The sequence below is a fragment of the Rissa tridactyla genome, chromosome 20 (assembly GCF_028500815.1).
Source record: "Rissa tridactyla isolate bRisTri1 chromosome 20, bRisTri1.patW.cur.20221130, whole genome shotgun sequence".
Lineage (NCBI taxonomy): Eukaryota > Metazoa > Chordata > Aves > Charadriiformes > Laridae > Rissa > Rissa tridactyla.
The window spans coordinates 2,733,839-2,753,151 of record NC_071485.1 but is presented as its reverse complement, the minus strand read 5'-3'; the positions used below and the strand labels follow the sequence as shown (position 1 = coordinate 2,753,151).

General features: G+C 42.6%; 1 protein-coding gene across 1 annotated transcript in view; it reads left to right on the top strand.

Annotated features, from left to right (window-relative positions):
• Window positions 1-19,313, top strand: part of ANTXR1 (ANTXR cell adhesion molecule 1) — a 115,903-nt gene that overhangs the window by 12,742 nt on the left and 83,848 nt on the right. The window contains exons 4-9 of the mRNA XM_054180828.1: window positions 2,148-2,229; window positions 3,440-3,473; window positions 5,395-5,474; window positions 7,536-7,604; window positions 10,099-10,179; window positions 17,104-17,164. Coding sequence (XP_054036803.1) covers window positions 2,148-2,229; window positions 3,440-3,473; window positions 5,395-5,474; window positions 7,536-7,604; window positions 10,099-10,179; window positions 17,104-17,164 — 407 coding nt within the window. The remainder of the gene's footprint in view (window positions 1-2,147; window positions 2,230-3,439; window positions 3,474-5,394; window positions 5,475-7,535; window positions 7,605-10,098; window positions 10,180-17,103; window positions 17,165-19,313) is intronic.

Genomic DNA, 19,313 nt, shown 5'->3' with positions numbered 1-19,313 from the left:
AGGTTTCTCTCTGCCCAACTCTCCAGCCTGTCCAGGTCTCTCTGGATGGCGGCACAGCCCTCTGGGGTGTCAGCCACCCCTCCCAGCTCTGTGTCATCAGCAAACTTGCTGAGGGGACACTCTATTTCTTCATCCAGGTCATTGGGTGATACCCATACTCTTGAGGAAGAGGTGAGCATGATTTCTTTGGAGGTCTGAAGGTATGTTATAGGCAAACAGTGTTTAGGACAGATTGCAAGGGTGTATATTTTTTGGCAATGGCAGTTTGATTGCCCTGTTTCTGAAGCACGTTCCTGTCATACCCTTGTAGATCCCCAAGTTAATCCCAGTAAAATCTATGGGATGGATTTTTATTTTTTTTTATTGTGACTTCAAGGAGAGATGGATGAGAGCCTTTAATTGCTCTTGCTTCCTCTGTTAACTTCATTGCCACGTGGAGCAAAAATATATATGTAACACATGTGAAGGCTGTATAAGTCAGCATGTGTTTTACATATTGGATGTCTATGAAATTGCATACCAGAGCAGCTACTATAGAGGAATGAATAGGAAACTGGCTGCTTTCCTAAAGAGCAGTCCTCATACATACCAACCTTGATAAATGGCATTAAACCCAGCCAGCCTAAGCATCTCTTGCCACTTACTGCAACAGTAAGTATAAAGAAAATTAGCCATATCTAACTTGGTGCCAGAGGAAAACCCGTTCCCTGCCTCTTTCTGTCTCCCACCCCACGAGCACACCCCATTGCAGAGGTTTCTGGTCTGTTAAGGCTCTAAGCTGTGACACTTAAGTCTGAGGACTGACAAACAAGGTATGGCCTTCATGCTGCTCTTTTAGTTAACATTAGCCTTTCTTAATAGGGAAGCTGGAGTAGTGGCAAAACCTCTTCTACATTGCCCGTGCCGCCATGTGGTGTATCAGCATCTGAATGTGAAGACTGAGGGTGCTTAGCATCTCTTTTGGAAAAACTCTGTGCATCTAATGGGACCGGATTGACAGATTTTAAAAACCGTTGCTGTCTGTTTTAAAATTTCAGTGTTCATGTTTGAAAAATAATTCCGATCACAGGAAATGCTTTTGATTTTTATATTCAGGTTTTGTGTTGGTATGTTCATGGGTAGCTGAATATCTGTCCCTAGCCCAGCTATGATATACAGCTCAGTGCCTAACCAGTTTGGGATATTGCAGGTACAGAATGAGTTCTTGAATGTTTGATAATTCAATCTATTGCAAAAGCAAATACTCTCTTCTCCCTGTGGGAGTTACTGCTCTGTAGACTGGCTAATGTTAATGCACCCCTGCAATCGGTGTCACACATGTGAGGTAGAGTATGTGATGATCACTGGGTTTTCTGAAGCAGTTAAAAAATGCAGGGACAAAACTGACTTCTGGCATTCGGTCTTGCAATGTCAGTGCAGCCCTGCCTGCAGTGACTGAATCTGTCTCCCATGAAGATTGTACAGTTTGCTCGGAGATACACCCCACACATTGCAGCGTTTTATCTCGGTATTAAAGACTTCTGGCCTGTACTCGGCTTCCAGAGTTTGGTGTCTGCAACTGAGTGGAACAAAAAAATGGGTGCCCTCCTCCCCATTTATCCTGTAGTTGATCTGTCCCTCTGCCTGGGATCTCTTTAAAAAAAAAACAAAAAACAAAAAAAAAAACAAAACAAAAAAACCCCTACAGATATCCTGAATCCTAATAAGCTACTGGGAAAGACTTTAATCTTCAAGTCAGTTTAAACAAGAACTGAAGGCATAATCTGGAGTTGCCAGGGTGGCTTGAAATCATGTCATTTTTGTGGCTGTTTGATTGCATTTGTCTAGTCAAGTCAGCAAGTGAGGAAAGTGAGCCAGGTGCAAGTCAGCTGCTCTGCCTCTGGCTATTGAGCTAGGAGGGGCTGCTGTTGTGATGCTTTCCCCGGGCTGCGGGAACACTGGGAGCACATTACTCTGTTTTCACATCCTTAGAAAGGTATCTAGCCATACATTACCTCAGCCTATAACATTACCTCAGCCTATGCAAACATTGAGTTAACTCTCCCCAACCCCCTTTCTGTCTGTTTCTGTCATGCATGTCTTCCCCTGGATATCAGGTCCTGATAAATTTGATCCCGCGTCTAACAATGCATCTGCATTCCTTTCAGGGAACAGATACGCCAGGGTCTAGAAGAGCTGCAGAAAGTCCTTCCGGGAGGCGACACATACATGCATGAAGGATTTGAAAGGGTAACTAGATGCGTGCTATAGTGCCTCTAAACTGTGCCTGGGTGCTCCTCAGGAACTGTTAAACAAAGGGATCTGGTTAATACTTCTCTGGTAGGTAAGTGGGGCTGCTTCCCTTTTATGCAATAGGCACGCTGAAGCGTACGCGTTCAGTGTTGGAGCTGGTACAGGCAGCTGCAAACCCTACTACTTATCTTTCTTTTTGCCTTCAGCTTCTCTGGGGGGAGCTGCCTTTTCAGCCTAGGACAAGGCAGAAGGTTTTGCCTTGCAATCCCCCGCGGACCCGTGTTCAGGAAGGGTGGAAAGCTGTCTAGAGTCCTGCATGGGTGCTCTAGTAGGCTTGTTAGAGCTGGGTGGGGGCTCAGGCCATGGCTCTAGCCCGTTCTCACTGGTGGGCAAGTGATGCTGCGCAGAAGTTATTGCCTGCTCTGATCTTCTCCTCCTGTATGCTTTACAAGCTCAGCAGTTTCTCTAGACCTGAATCCCCTCCCACTTCTGTACTCCACATGCATTTGGGAGGACTCTGGAACTGTCTGCCTATTGAAAACGCATGTGAACACCCAGCAGAAAGTCAGGTGACCTGACAGAGCTGGTGGCTCTGAACTTGGAGCCCAAACCCCAATCCCAGAGCCTGGGGACTTGTGAAGCTTAGCAGGAGAAGTCCAAAGAACCAAATTTAAATTCAGAACAGAAATGAAATTCGTAAACCAAATATGTTCAGGGTGGCCTACTCTTTAATTTTGAATGGATGCACCCTGAAGTGTTTGCCCTTCTACCTTGCAGAATTTGCTTGGGCATAGGTCAAGTGGGAGACAGAAGCATAACAACATCTCTCTGTAGTTGTTTTATTTGCAAGTAGAGCAGCTGATCTAGAGGTGATGGGAATATTTATCAATGGACTTTGGATGTTTCTCAAGGAAGAAGGTGAATGTGATTTTCAGATAGCAGAATAGTGGGACATTACGTTGTTGTTGGCTACCGGCCTTAGGGTTGGTTTGACTGAGTTATGCTTTAGGTAAGACCTTGAAGTAATGGAATCAAAACCACAGGCAAGAAACTTGTGTGAAGCAGGTATCTCTGAAAGCAGAGGTGATGTGCAGAGTACAAACATGACACCCTCTCTGCCATCTTCTCTTTCTTTCTGGTGCATGTGTAGATGCCCACAGAGTATTATTATTCATTTATTGCTAATAATCTTCTGATTTAATTTCAGGCAAGTGAACAGATTTACTATGAAAATGTTCATGGTGAGAGACTTTCTTGATCAATTGAATGTTTTTTTTTCTTTCTTTTTGACTGATAACTTTAATAGATCGGAAATGCAGCTTCACTGTGGGGAAAGGTGGGGGCTGGCTCCTATTCCTACAGGAATGCAATGCTCTTCAGAGTAGTTGTTCCTGAAAAGGAAAAAGAACAGGGGGATCTTTAAGGATCCAGAGCGTTTCAGGCCAAAAGAGAGAAGCCAGGCTGACTGAAGGTGCCTACTCTTACCAAAACTGTCTGGTACCTTATTTTTTTCTTTTTCCTTGAGGACTCAGGTAACCATTTCTTCTTCCTTCTGAAACATGCATCTGTGGAGATGCCATTGGGTAAAAGTTTTCTTCAATAAGCAATTATTAAATCCAGTAGTAAGTGTAGACAATTTCAAAACTGTTTGTCCTTTCCATCCTTATAATTCATGTAAAAATTTTATGCGCTTCAAAGCCTGAAGTAGAAATATAAACATTGCTTCTTGGAACCCAAAAGGTAGGCAATCAGATGTTTGAGCACAAAGCCAATCCTAATGGTTTTGCAGGACCACTCAAGAATAAAATGTTGTGACTCGCCTGTAAAATATACTGCAGCAGAATGGAACGGATAGCTAGAACAATTAGATTTGGGATTGGTAGTGCTTTTACATGGTAGTATACACGTTTGATGTAAGCAGGTTGCCACCATGTGCAAGAAGCAGTGGGAAACTGAGTCCTCAATTCTGAATGTTGGCCTGTGTATTTTGTCTTTATTAGTTCTCTGTGTGTTTGTCCTTGCTGCACTTAAAGGAGTGCTTACACTGCCTGCAGTGGGTCCAAAGGCTCCTGCACTAGTCAGGGGAGGGAGAAAGGCACCTCTGGAGGTCATTTGGGCTCCTAAGTTTGTACAAGTGCTCACTTTTCTCCATTTCCTACAGAAAGAGCCTAGGCACTTGAGTTAGGCATCTGCAACGTGAATGACCCTGCATATTGCTTATTGCTTGTCAAGCACTCAAATTCCTTGTTGCATCGTTACCTCATCATTTAAACTTGGGGATTTCTAAGTGGAAGGAAATTACCTTTCACTTCCTTAATTACCAAGGAAATTAGGTATTGGATCTCTGTTCTGCAGTAATTGAAGAAGTTACTTGTTTGGATTTCTGTGTCTCCAGCAACAGCTTGTTAAAGGCACAGCTACTCATAATGGCAGGAAAATGCCCTAGATGGGTGAGGAAATTAAGGGGTTGATAATTTATACACCTTGACATATTTAGCTTTCCTTTATCTTTCCATAACAGTGCTTGTGCAAGATGTAACAGGTCCTTCAGATCTGTAGCAAGTCTATTGTCAGAAACATGAATTAATTCTATTTGGCCAGGCCTGAAAACTAATACAAACTTGTAAAACCCAAGCTGTAATCAATACAAGGGAAAGACTGCGAGGTTTAACTATGTTGCTGAAATATGCTACATAGGAAGGTTGAAGATTTTAAGGCCATTTTCCTACCCTATCTTTTTAAATCCCAATTGAGCTTTTTATCACAAGCTGAAAAAAATCTCTGGATTTCTTGAATTGACAGCATTAATAAAGTCAGGAAAAAACTAGGAATGCTTTGCATTGTTTTTTTTTTATGGCTGCAGTCTAATCTACTGGTCTGAAATATTGAAAGAGTTATGAGGGGCTGGCAATTAAAACTCATTGGCACATCAAAGGAGTGTGGTATAAAACTGCTATTGAAGGCATGTGCCAGAGTGGAAAAAGTATGCCAAAATTCATGTCTTCTGAAAACTGATTGGCTGAAGGGAGGTGAGGACATGGGCTTGATTACCACTGTTTCTGGTCCTTTAAGAGTGCTAACAGGTCACTAGCAGGATGTTTTCTAGGCTAGTTTAGCAAATACAACTCAAAACCAAGGGACTAACGAAGTTTCCGTCTTCAGGTTACAGAACTGCAAGTGTCATCATTGCATTGACAGATGGAGAGCTCCATGAAGACCTATTTTTCTACTCTGAGAGGGAGGTAAGTGTCTTACACGTTTTTAGTCAGGGAGAGAGTGAAATGTGAAATGTCTGAGCTTGCTGCTTTGAAGGCAGAAGATAGGGACAACCTTTTTCCCTAGTAACGAAACTGCCCTTTGGTGCTTTTTAGACGTGAATCTTAAGGATAAACATTAACAGCAGCAGTGCTTTTGACTCATCAAAACTGAGACTGTTCTTAGGAATGGAGGGAGATTTAAGCTTACAGTTTAAAACAAACAAACACCACAAAAACAACAACAACAACAACAATAAAAAAAAAACAGCTGAAAAGTTTCAGTGTTTACTGGATTGTTTTGGGAAATACCCGAATCTTCTCACTTTGGCTTTTCTTCTTTCACAAAAAGTAAAGAGGAAGGCTGTTGTTCCTATAATCTTCTGTCACATCAGAAAGCCTTTTAGATCATCAAATCCAAAATTTCCACAAATGCTTCCAGGATTCAGGCATGTATTCTCAACACCCTCATTAAATTAACGTATTATGCAAAATGTTAGATCAACAGCAGGCTGAGCATTTGAAAGCTTTGCTGTATAGTGTTCCTGCTGATGTTCTTTTGATAGTCATCTTTGAAGGGATGAACCAATTTTCACTTGTCAGTCAAACAAATTAAGATGACCTAAACTTGGAAGATGATATTGTTACATGAATTTGCTATGGACAGAATTTTTCCTCTCGATCTGTCCAAAGTGCAGCTTTAAATCCAATAACAACAAAAAGAATGGGTTTGTAGAATAAACCCAATACTGCTACAGCACAAACAAATGGCATGAACCTAGAGTTCCCCTCCTTGCTGTTCCTCTCCTTTTCTTCCCTTCTGAAATAAAAAAATCCACAAGAAAAACAAGTTTGTTTTTAGAGGTGAATGAACAAGTCGAGAGGTCCGAAATGTTATATGTGTTTTGGTTTGGGGAGGAACAGCTAGTGAGCTAGCAGAAAGGAGATCCCGAGCTCGGCTCCTGCACTGTGAGTTGCTGCAGTTGTTTGGGTTTCTTGGTGTAAACTGGAACGATGCTTTTTTGTAAAGCACCTTGCTGTCTAACAATTTGAACTACTACAGTCTTCTGATATAATCTGACTTGCTACCATCTTTTCTGGGAATGAGCTTTCAGCCAGGTGTTCCTGTTCTAATGAATCACGGAATCTTCTGAGTTGGAAGGGACCTCTAGAGATCATCTAGTCCAACTCCCCTGCTAAAGCAGGATTGCCTAAAGCACATCCCTCAGGGCTGCATCCAGGCGGGTCTTGAAAATCTCCAGAGAAGGGGACTCCACAACCTCCCTGGGCAGCCTGTTCCAGTGCTCTGTCACCCTCACCGTAAAGAAGTTTTTCCGTGTATTTGAACGGAACTTCCTATGTTCTAGCTTGTGCCCATTGCCCCTTGTCCTGTCACTGGGAACCATTGAAAAGAGCCTGGCTCCGTCGTCCTTAAACCCACCCTTTAGATACTTGTAAATATGATTAAATGACTTAATTCGTACTTAGGCAGGCAGGAGCATTTAGAATAGTTGCTTTTTGAATGGTAAATGCAACTCTATCTGCATGTCAACAAAATCAGAAAAATCAAACCTGTGGATGTTCTCCCTCTAGTAGTTTGAAATGCTGTGTAAATAGTGGGAGTGATACAGTTTTGTAGCAGATGGGATGAACTGTCTCTTCAACTATGGATATCATGAGTCCATGAAAAATATCAAAACACTTTAGGATACTGTTATACTAAATGGTGAAAAGAAAATGGATTTAGTCCGTCTTACATCTGTTGGTCAGACAAACGTTAGGAGGTTGGGGTAGCTAGGAAGATGAGCTAATTAGTTTTAAAAAACCCACCAAATACCTTGGGTTTTGCTTTGCTAAACAAATAGCTACTCTAGTAGCAGTTAAAACCTGTTTTTGCGGAATCAGGGAGAAAAGCTTTTAAAGCTGTCTTTGGACAAGATCCCCCATCACTCATTTTACAGAGAAAGACTAAATTTATGATTAAGACCTTTCAGAAACCTGCATCCCATCACATTTGTGTCCATGTCATCCTGCCTTTCCTTGTTCCAGGCTAATCGGTCACGTGACCTGGGAGCAACAGTCTATTGTGTTGGTGTGAAAGACTTCAACGAGACCCAGGTAAATGAGACGCTCATGTTCACTGGGGTACTTGGCGAAGGTGCATGTTGAACACACGCACACGCTCCTGAATCACTTTCTCAGGACTTCTCGAGAGGTCTTCCTCTCCTTCTGTTGACTGTTTGACAGTCTAAAGCGACTGCCTGAAGTGTCTTGGCCTGGGTGTTGGGTTTAAGCCCCTTTCTGTCTAAATCTCCGTGTGTGGAGAACTTTTCCTCTGTCTGACTCTTGGTAATGGTGGAGAAAATCAGAGGAAAAGACACATGAAGAATAGCAAATCAGTCTGGCTTAAGCTGTAGGCAGACGGGAGTTGTGGGGACTTTGTTTTTCTTTTTTTTCCCCCTATAAAACTGAGGTATTGGCATACAACACTTCAGTCTCAGTCCAGCTTTTCTTTCATGAGAAGACCATTCTGCAAAAGCAAGCAGCTTAATTAGTTACATTTGATAGTCCGACTTCTAAATTTATTATATCAGTGTTAGTATGTCCGTGAATTACATTTCGTACCAAGTGTTAACAGTTGACGTTATATTTTTCTAACATGAGTGAAACACTTGTTCAGCCTTAAGTTGACCACTGAAATACTTACTGAATCGAGCTTTTCCAGGTTTTCAGCTTTCTAACAAAGCTTCAAACACTGATTCAAAAAGGAGTCAAAACAAACTTGTTTTAGAACAATCTCCTTTGAATCAAAACCAGAGACTAGTGTAGAATCATAGAATCATAGAATCATTTAGGTTGGAAAAGACCCTTGGGATCATCGAGTCCAACCATCAACTCCACTCTACAAAGTTCTCCCTTACACCATATCCCTTAACACCACGTCTAAACGAGTCTTAAACACATCCAGGGATGGTGACTCCACCACCTCCCTGGGCAGCCTATTCCAGTGTCTGACCACTCTTTCTGTGAAGAATTTTTTCCTAATGTCCAGCCTAAACCTACCCTGCTGCAGCTTGAAGCCATTCCCTCTTGTTCTATCACTAATTACCTGTGAGAAGAGACCAGCACCAGCCTCTCTACAATGGCCTTTCAAATAGTTGCAGAGAGTGATGAGGTCTCCCCTCAGCCGCCTCTTCCTCAAACTAAACAGTCCCAGCTCCTTCAATCGCTCCTCGTAAGATTTATTCTCCAGGCCCTGTAACCTACAGTAAGTCAGTGAAAAAGCAAGGAGGGAATAAAAATGGAAGAGACTAGATCTAAAGTAGCAGACCTCAAAGACAGCTGCTGCTTGAAGTCATTTAGATGCTGAAGAAATTAACTGGAATGAGAATGAGATGACTGTCTGAAGTCCCGGAATGCGCTAGGAGGGTGCCTATGGGGAATGAGTTGAGGCAACTGTAAACATCCTGGTTCACAGAACCTGCTATCCGTTGGCCAACAAGCAGTAAAGCAGCTTTGCTGCCCTTCTCGGGGCGGGCAGGGGAAAGTTGCCTGGAGCATTTCTCTGGACGCAGCCCAGGAGGTTGGCAGTTTAGTGTTTCGCTCGAGAAGCGGGGTGGGAGTGTGAAGGTGGAGTCGGTGGGGTTTAGGGAGGAATGTGTGGCTAGTCTGTGGCCTCCAGTTTGCAATGCTACAGGAAATGCCAAAGAGGCCTGCTGGGTTGATGTTACCTCTGCCATGGGAGAGAATTACTATAACAAACATTGGCCTTGCAGCAGTAAAATTTGATCCTGCTCCAGCAGATGCATGGAGAGCTCATTACTTCTGAACTGGGCTTCCATTCGTGCCTTAACCCTTAGCATGCTATTGACAAGTGAACCTGCACGTAGCTCTTTACAGGTGGTGTCCTGGTTTCCCTTATCTTACCACCACCTCATGAATGTCCCTCTTCTTTGTCATGTTGGCTTCCAAATGCTCTTCTGCTCCCTTATTCCTCCCATTCGGAAAATATCTCCTGTTATAGCTCCCTGCTTTATTCTTGGCTCTCTAATTGTTGAGCCTAAGACAAATAGTCAAATCTCTGTCCTGGAAGGAAAGGTGAATCAGGCCTGTATCTCCCAGTGGGGTACAATTTGCTTTAGTCTTCTCTATTTGTGAAAATACTGAATCATTTTGATTAGTTCCCTGGTTTAAATGATGTATATGCTGAAGTGTGTTGTTGCATTAGTGGCCTGTCATGTTGATGCTGTGGCCTATTTTGGTTGGGGAGTTACTGTGCTGGGTGATTTACAATCATATGGGAGATGGTTTTTGCAATAAAGATCATTAGGCTCTGGGCATCGGCGACAGCCATGTTCTGTCTTGTCTTCCAAGTTAAGGGAAGCCTTTTCTGATTCCTTATATGCAGCTTTCTAAAATCAATCAGGCTAGAGAGATAACTTTTCAATGATTGACAAACTATAATGCACTAGCAATCCATACAGAATACTTGGAGTATTTGGTTTTTTTATTTGCAAGTGGATGAGTCTGGAGAAGTCTTAATGTGTTGCCTGCTGGCTAATTTATTTGGTTCTTTGCATTTCTGTTTTATTTACTTTTACCACTCCGTCAGCTGGCTAGAATTGCCGACAGCAAAGATCATGTCTTTCCAGTGAATGATGGTTTTGAAGCCCTTCAGGGAATCATAGACTCTGTAAGTATTTTTAATCATGTGTTTGCATGCGTGCGTGTTAGTTTCTGTTAGCTCGGGCAGTTGAAGGTTTAGTTTTCCTGTTATCCACAATACCTGCTGACTGCTAATAAATCACTTGAACATTTGTTTCAAAGAAACTGACCTTTGTTTGTACTCATATTGCTACTTTAAGGTAGAGTTTATCAACAGGTCACAATGCAGGAGGTTTTGAACGCAAATATTATCTTTTTGTCTCCCTCCTTGATGGGAAGCAACTGACTGAATGGACTAGGTACCTGGTGACGCTTTATAAAATGGTTGCCACAGACTGGGACAGCAGAGATGTGTTAGAGCACATTCTGTATGAAGGACACTCTGATCTCTCTCTTTCTAGTCGATTAGCATCCTTTCTGCCCTGATGGATGTGCTGCACTGCTTGCCTGTTTAGAATAGGGGAAGGGATCCTGCTGTGTATGCCAAAATCCCCAAAACTCGGCTTTCTACGTGGGGCCTCCTGACAAACGGGCTATTTTTATTCCCCTCCAGACCTAGGTTTCCCGATTCAGATGGATCAGTTCCTGTAAGGGCTGGGTGCAGCACATAAGAGCTGGCCTGTTCCCGAGTGGCTGGGATAAGAGCTGGCTGTTCGGCTGACGGAGGAGGGGGCATAGATTGATTCCTTTCCCATGGCTTCTGTACAAGCCATGCAAATGGCTCCACGGCTTTTACTGGCAAGTAAGGATGCCTGATGAGGCATTCCTATTTCTAGCTCTAAAACTTTGAGCGGCCTAATACTGTCTCACCTAGGGCCAACGCTCTCCTTGACTGAGCAGGAAAGGCAGTATGTGAGAGGATGTGTGTGTCATTTTCATTGTAAGTGTAAAATGTGCCCAGTGTTCACTAGGAAAAATATGTTTTCAGGTAGCTTTCAGTATTTTTCTGTTCCTTTTTCTCAGTGATATCCGATTACCGTTCTAATTAGATTGCTTCCCATGGCTACAAAGAAGGATGTGAAATCCTTTTGAGGACACGTGTTTTGTTCATTTTCGTATAGGCTTTTTTAGTTGATAAAACACAGATGAAATATGCAACTTGAAGCTAGGGAGGGTAGGTACACCAGGGGGGTCTCAGATTTCTGTGTTTACAGTGGTTACACACTGTGACCGTGTAGTACCAAGCAAAACCGTTCCCTCAACGCAGGCTCAGTTTTCCCTAGTGCGCTCGCATGTAGATGGAGTACAATCCCTGGCTTATTGGTTTTCCTGGCACTGTCCAAGTGTGGGGCTACTGCCTCAATTCTCTTGGACAATCAGGTGTTGCATGTCATTTAAGAAAGCAAGAAAACAACAAAAAACCCTAGTTTGCTTCCCAGCCCTGCATTCCCTTTGCAGCTGTTTTTAATGAATTCCAGCAGCAGTTCTGACTCCCTTTCCAGTTACAGTTAACAGAATGGGAAGACTTCAGCCCCCAGGAACCTAGTCAAGAACTGCTTCAGTTCACTGGCGCAAGATTTACCAGCCCTGCAAAGGAAGGTCACAAGGAAGTGTAACTGTACAGTAATGAATCTGGGACCCGATCACTTGCCTTTGAGTGCAGTGATTGCAATAGGTTGGGTAGGAAGGAGATGTGTAAAAGGAATGGCAGAAGGACATTAATCACTCTGTAGGATGACAAACCTGTAAATTCCTCTTCTAGCTGGAAAGTAAGCTCCCTCCCTCATTCCTTCTTTTCTTGTCCTTGCAAAGCACCTCTGTCTTAGAGCAAACAAACAAAGCATTTGTGTTCACAGGAAAGCATCTTAGTGTTGAAATGTTGAGATTTGGAAGCTTCTTTCTATTCCTGTGTACGAGTTGGTATAGCAAGGATGCTCAGCCATGTGTAGAGGGGATTGGCTAGATAGACTACTAGCTGCTGGTTGATATAACAGAGGAAGGAAAGAGAAAATTATGAGCCTGGGGGGAGATTAGTGCTTGAAATCACTCTCAAGATGTGAAGACCTGGGTTTATTCTGGTCGGCAGTGATTTGGCATGAACTGCCTTGTATTCCGGCTGAGGAGGTCTGACTCTTCCCTCCTCCCCCAGAAAAGGAGACCTTTTTTGACTCTCTGTGCGCACAGAGACAGTGGACTTAAGTCCCTCTGGAATGAGAAAGGGGGTGGGAGCTGGGAGTGGTGGAGCTTGAGGCTGGCCTCCGCTGCGCTTCTGCATCTGCTGTTCAGGGTGGTGGGTCTGCAAATGTTTCGGTACACCTGCCCTCCCTTTTCTGTGGGAGCCAGCAAGGTTTTAAGTTAGCAGCTGCAGGGAGGTCTGCTCGGTGCTTCTTGAGGAGGACTGTCTTCCACAAAGCACCACCAAGCTATTCAGGCTGTGCCCTGGAGGCTGTGCTTAAATGAGCTGAAAATATAGTGGATTCATAGTGGGAGCTGAAGATATTTGGTCATTTCTCTCCTGAGAGTTCCAATGTGACTTTTTTTATTAAGCAAATCAATTGCTTTTTCTCCCTTAGTGAAAGAGCCACTGGTAAAACTTCAGCTTCCCCCATGTTTAATGGGGATTTTGAGTTTGTTAGGAGGGAAGAATCTGGTAGAGAAACAGACATCTGATTGCTATAAGCTGGGAAAGAAATGGAAGGAACTGAAGTAATTTATTAAATTTTTCTTTTCTGTGAAAAATTTCTGCAGATCATAGCCTGTCAATTTAAAGCAAATGGAGCAAGTCTTAGAAAGAAAACCTGAAGCTCAACTTCATCTACTGCTCAGTAGGTCTTTGGTAGGAATGCTGGAGGCCATGGAACATGAAGCAACATGAAAGTCAGGATAGGATCCTGTCATTGATTTGCATTGAGCCTTCACCAGAAACTGACTGAAAGAGGAGTTGCTTGGAACAAGAATACTTAGAATACTTCCTGATCCTTGCCATGTGTTAAACCATGGCACTAGCTCAGAGCTTATCTCAAATAGAGATGGAATCCGGGTCCCTTAGAAAGGATTCTTTAACTGAGCTGCAGGAAGCCTCACGAGACAGTTGTGAGGTATAAGAAATGTGTATATGAACTAGTTGGTGGGACCGTCTCCTATCTGTATAAATTGTGCAAATGATTCATCCTTTTAAGTTTAATTTCCTGTGTACTCCTTTCAGATCATCTTGCAGTGGTGTCCACCTACCCTCAATATTTTTCAGCTCTTGCCTCAGCTCTTAGAATTGATATGGCAGTTCAATGTACTCCTTCACCTCAGGAAATTTTAGCTTGGAAATGTACTGTCTCTGAATACTTCTGGTACTCAAACTGCAGTGCTGGGTGTGTGTAGAGTGGTAACTTTTGTAAGAACTTGCTGTGAGTGCCTGGTAGACGAAGTATGTATGAGAAATGTTGTGATGCTTTTACTTACTCATCCCGAGATAGCTGTATGGATAAACTGTACGTTCCCTTTACATGTACACTGCCCAGGGGGCCTAAACTTCTGCAGCCAGTAAGGGGTGGGATCTCCAGAGGGCAATTCAGACCAGGAGCTTCCCATAGATACTTTGAATCTATCATCTGTTAGAGCCAGGCTTTCTACATGGGCCAAGGAGAAAGTCAACAACTCAAGCCTCTTGGCTTGGGCAGCTAGCTTACCATCTAAAGGAGAGGATGAGAACCTCCAGTCCCAACTGTATAGTGTTTCTCATTACTTTTAGTAGTATGCGATCATGCTTTCTACTTCTTTCTTACCTCAAATGCATCTTTAAAAGTGACTTAAATATATTTATTTTACTTGGCTCATGCAGATATTATTGGGTAGGAAACAATTCATAAGTAAATTAGTTTTGTAATTGGCAACAGACTTTGTTATTTAGTAATTCAACAGAGCTTGATAATGAGTACCTAGCCCCAGACTAGGTAGGTCATTCACACTAACACTGATTAGGCAGTAACCTATTAAACTTCAGCATCCTGTTTGCTAATTAGAATTCCCAAATTTGTTGAAAAAAAAATGTATAAGAAATATGCATCTGCTGTGGTGAAATAATCTGTCTGCATGCTTGTGGACCAGAATACCAAATGAAAGCTTCCAGCAGCGGCAGAATTTCACTCCCCTTCATCCCTGTGTTTCTAAAGGGCCCAGGTAACCTGCAGGGCCGCTCCTGGCCTTTAATGCCTGGCAGAAAGCTAAAGGACAGGCAGTGCCGTCACAGGTAGTGCTAAATTCAGTTCTGTCCTAATAGAGATAACAGTGACAAATAAAGCCAAGCTTCCACAAGGATGTGTTGCATTTTTTATTTGGCATGTCAACAAATATTAACAAGAGATCCTCCCAGGAGCCTGTGTGAAGCTGGAGCATAATTGGAGCCCTGTAGAGTACAACAGGAGACTGATTTGGGAATCTGAGCTTGGCCATTAAGTGTGCGCTGCTAAAGACAATGGGATGCTTCCTCACCGAGGGCGAGCACGTGCTTCAAAGACTTTTCTGCATGGCTGCCAAGGCACGCTGCCTTGAGGCCTGCAGTTAGTTACCAAGTAAACCAGAACTGTTGTAATTCTCCCTATGAAAATGAGGATGTGGAGTCAGTTCTCCCGTGTATGCTCTTGGAGCTGTTTGTAGGCACTCAGCTGGGAGATTGCATCACCACTCTTGCATGTGATTTTGCTTTCCTGGGGAGCCAGCCCGCAGTGAATGAAGCGCACCTAGAGCCCACACAGGGCGGCGCAGTCCTCGGGAAATGAAAGAACAGAAGATTTGATGAAATCTTCCATGATTAATATATTTGAAGTGCTTTTTGAATTTGTTTTTATGATGAGGAAGAGACGTAAAGGAATTCTTTTGCAATAGTTACTGCTGCCTGATTTTCACTTTAAGTTAGAGTGGGTGCTTGGAGCATTGGAAACTTCTTACTGTTCTAAATCAATACACATATTGCAGTTGGCACTGTAAAAAGCCATTAAAGCCAGCTTTTTATAGTCACGTAAATGGATTGGATTGGACTGGAAGGGAGCTCTGTATCATCTAATTGAGACACCTGCTATTCCACGCCCCCATCCAAGTTGGCTTGCAGCATGAGTATTTGCAAATGACTGAATACAAGTCATGAATTTCAAACTTAATCATGTGAAGTTTTATGTGTTTTATTTTTTTTTTAAGTGAAAGTATTGATTGTATTTTTCATGCATTTGTTCTCCAGCTCATTTGCCTACTTCTCTTTCACTTCATTTCTGCAAGGCAATGAGGAGAAATACATATTAAAATGTTTGGGGATGCTGAGGGAGAGGGGAGCAGAATCGAAGGGGAATTTGGAAAAACGTGAAAATGATCTCTTCTTAAGGGAGACATTTTTCAGTAGAAAGGAAAAACACTTGGAAAAGCAGCAGCTCTCAGCTGTGCTCATTAGCCCCGGCAGTCACTTTGAGAGAAAAATGCTGTATCTTCAGAGATGCAGAACCTGGGATGAGAAAGGGGTGGGTAGTAGAGGGCTCACAGGAGATGGGGGGATAGCTACAGATGGATACACTGGAAGAGTGTTCCTACAGTCGTCTTTATTTTTTTGTGTATTTTCCTTATTCTCCCTTTCAAATTCTTCTAGTGCTTTTGAGTTCCGTTCTCAACTGTTGACTTTCTCTTTTTTTTCCTCTTGACAGTTCCTGTATAACCTTGTTCCTGCAAATCTTTCTCCTCACTTGTCAGGCTGCCAGCAGCTCAGACGGTCCTGGTTCCTTCAGCCCCTTGGTACTTTTTCAGTCTCTACCAGCCCTGCTTCTGAGTAACTCAAACTCTTATTTAAAAGTTGTAAAAAATAAATCATGGCTCTATCTGTACCTTTTGCAATTAGGTATTTGAGGCGGAGTGCCACGATTGTGGAGAAAAAGTAGATTATCTTTTTCTTACAAAACGCATTGTATCGGTTGCTGTCCTTACAGATGTTTCAATTTAAAGTTGGGAAAATAATTTTCGTGTTGGATTTGAGTCATGATGCTTGGCTGACATTTACTTGCCTCTTGGAGCTGACCTAAATTTTGATCAGTATTACCTCGTCTAGGGGCTGCTCAGCGCAGCACCGTACACCCACAGCACTCCATCGCTGCTTCCGTTCTCCCAGGGGCTTACGGACACTGTCACAAGTTTGCTGACTCTGCGCAGTGAAGAATTTGAGTTGGTCTTCGGAGAGGGCAAAGGCAAATAATGGCTTGAGCAACTTTAGCACCGTATGGGAATAAACAGTATCCAACTCTAGCATGCTCCTCGTGCCTTGCAGTCTGCCAAGCTTGATGCTGAAATATTTGTGTAAATCACTGTCTGCACGTAAAGTGGTTAAAGGCAGTGACAACCCTTATGAAGACATACTGCTTAATTCACGTTTGGTTTAAGTGAAGAGCAATTGTCCATACATCTTGATTTGAAATCACAGTGCAACTTTGAGGATGCACACTGGTATGATCACATAGATCAGATTAAAACCCTAAGAAGTCTGAACCCCTGTGCTGAGACTTGAGAAATGGCTATGTCGATGTTCCTAGGATGTTTTAATGCAAAGGTAAACAGCTTAGCTTAAACTTCTGTTGTTTCACTTGGAGTTTACTTGGCTCCAGAAGAATTTTGAGGGGGGAGTTAGGACTGCAAAGGGAGGGCCATGACATTTCCTTGCTAACCCTTCAGAGTGCACCTTGGTTGTTACGGATCATAGTCTGCATAATAACTTGTACCACAGACAAAGGCAAACTTGTGCTGAGATATGGGAGAGCGTCGGCATCCACTGCCTTCCTCCATAGCAATAGCGTGCTGAGGAAGAGCAATGACACCTGGGTGGCTGGTTTAAAGTGAAAAGCGAAGACGGCATAATTGTGACATGAATGCAAAGTGCTTTGTTGAGTTAAGTATTTACGTGAGGACAAGTGCACTCTCACGCTTTCAGATTTGTGTTTCTATAGAAACAAGTCTGAGACACTTAATGACATTTTTCTCTGTCTTTTAGATTTTGAAGAAATCCTGTATAGAAATTCTGGCAGCAGAGCCTTCCAGTATATGTGCAGGGGGTAAGTATAAATTGAGGCCCTAGTTGTTCATGTTGCCTAAAATGCTTTTTTTTTTTTCATCTCTAATTGCTGGAGTGTGCAAAAAGAACTAATTAACTGGAGCCGAACCTTTGGCTTTTTTTGGTGAATTTCTTTTTCATGTTACAGTAGCTCGCACATTTCCAATTTCTGCCAAATGATGTCAAATGGGATTTTCTTACAGAAAAGGCTTAAATTTGACAGTGCCTAACTGTTTTTCAGTCAAACCAGTCTGTCTTACTCGGACTGTGCCAAGCTTGAAGTAGATATGCTGCAAAATTACAAACCAAATCAGAAAACAAGACTTTGTGATTAAGTTTAGAGTTTTGCAATTTCATCATCTCAGAGGATTATCGAGGGAAGTGCTTCTTAAGAAACTTCCTGGAAAGTCAAGTGAGCACGCTTTGATCTAAAGACTTCTAAAATTCTTTGAACACTTCCTAGGCCTTTAGGGTTGATAGGGTGGCTGAGGACTAGAATTTAAACATCATTCAGTTGATTTGTGTGAATTGTACTGCCCCCCTTTGTGTGCTTGTTCTAATATGGTTGTGCTATGTACTCTGCAGCTTTGAAGTCCTGGCAGGCATTTCTGCATTCACCTTTTTTGAAGAAAGCTTGAGAATCTTTTTAGCCGCTTCCATCTGCTTTCTGTGAATTCACATTTTACGAAGTGTATCCTCACTGTTTGTTGAATGTGTAGCAGCAACTCATTAAGTAGAGAGGCTGGGAGAAGAGCTGAGGTTTGTAGAGAAGGATGAGTCCCTGACAAGTTCTGCATCTTCCTTTTTCTTACGTTGTTAGTCCAAAGAAGAAAGCCAGTTATCATTACTTCTTTGTTTTCACTTCCAAAGCAGCTGCTTCAGTCATCCTTCCTGCCTCTCCTGTTCCTGAAGCAACTGCCTGTATACCTAAACATATACGTATAGTCATATTTTCCTAGCAGACGCAAGACACCAGGCTAAATGTCCAATAAGTGCAGGCATCGACTTTGCATTCCATGCATGCCACTACAGCAGTTTTCTTTTTGAAGCCAGGATGGCATAATTGACATGAATTATAGGACTTAGTCATCTATTTCTCATTTTGGCTGGCCATTTAAATAGTTCCTGTGTTAAAAAATGCTCCAAAACAGGGTTCTATCTACCTTAGCATGGTAGGTGATTGTTGTCATGACAATCTCTGATATAGTGCAGTGATGTTCCAGAAATGCTTGGGAAAGGAAATGGAATTGTATGAACCTTCAGACCCACTTTACACGCTTACAGATTTTTATTTTTTAAAAAATATATTTACATACTTATACAAGTGATAAACAATGATGCTTATGCAGTGTCGTAAGCCAGAAGATGACTCCCAACCATCATTTATAACCGTCCCTAACGCTTTCTAATGTGCTTGTCAGTTGCTTATACATCTTATCACTCCCATTCATTGTGTCTAATGAGAACGTGGGGGTAACACACAGGGGCATCCAGCAGAGCCAGCTGACAGGAAACGTAGCGGGGTTCTATATAAACCGTTCACATTGGAATTTGGCCAGTACTTCACAAGAGGACCAATATTAACCTTGGAAAATGCCAACAGTAATTTAGATGCTCAATTCAAGGCCTCATCTCCAAGTTTGGACAAATACTCCATTGCTCTTGAACTGCAGCTGATTTAATCACTTAGGACTTTGAGACTAATGAAAGTGCCATTGAATATGAAAGTTATGTGCAATAGTGTTTTCTGAAATAAACTTCTGCAGGTGTAGCTCTGATACCTCCTGTTTTCTTGTTTCTGAGCACATCCTTGAAGACTGGTGGCAGGTTTTCCTTTTTTTTTTTTTCTTTTCTTTTCTTTTTTTTTCTTGGAAGGCGGGAATGGGAGAGCTCCGTGTTACCTGAGGCCACTCTTGTGCTGCAGACTAGGCGCAGATGCTTGGGTAATGAATTTCAGCAGCAACACGTCATTCTGAAATGCCAGTTTCTTGACAATTTTGTTTGCATCAGTACCGACACGCAGAGTGCATACTGCATCTGTTCACTTCAGTCTCAAGCAGAGACAGGATCCCCGTGGTTAATCTGACATCAGTGATATGCTGTTCTTTGACTGTACTTGAACTCTCATTCCCCAGCAGTTGAGTCTTCTG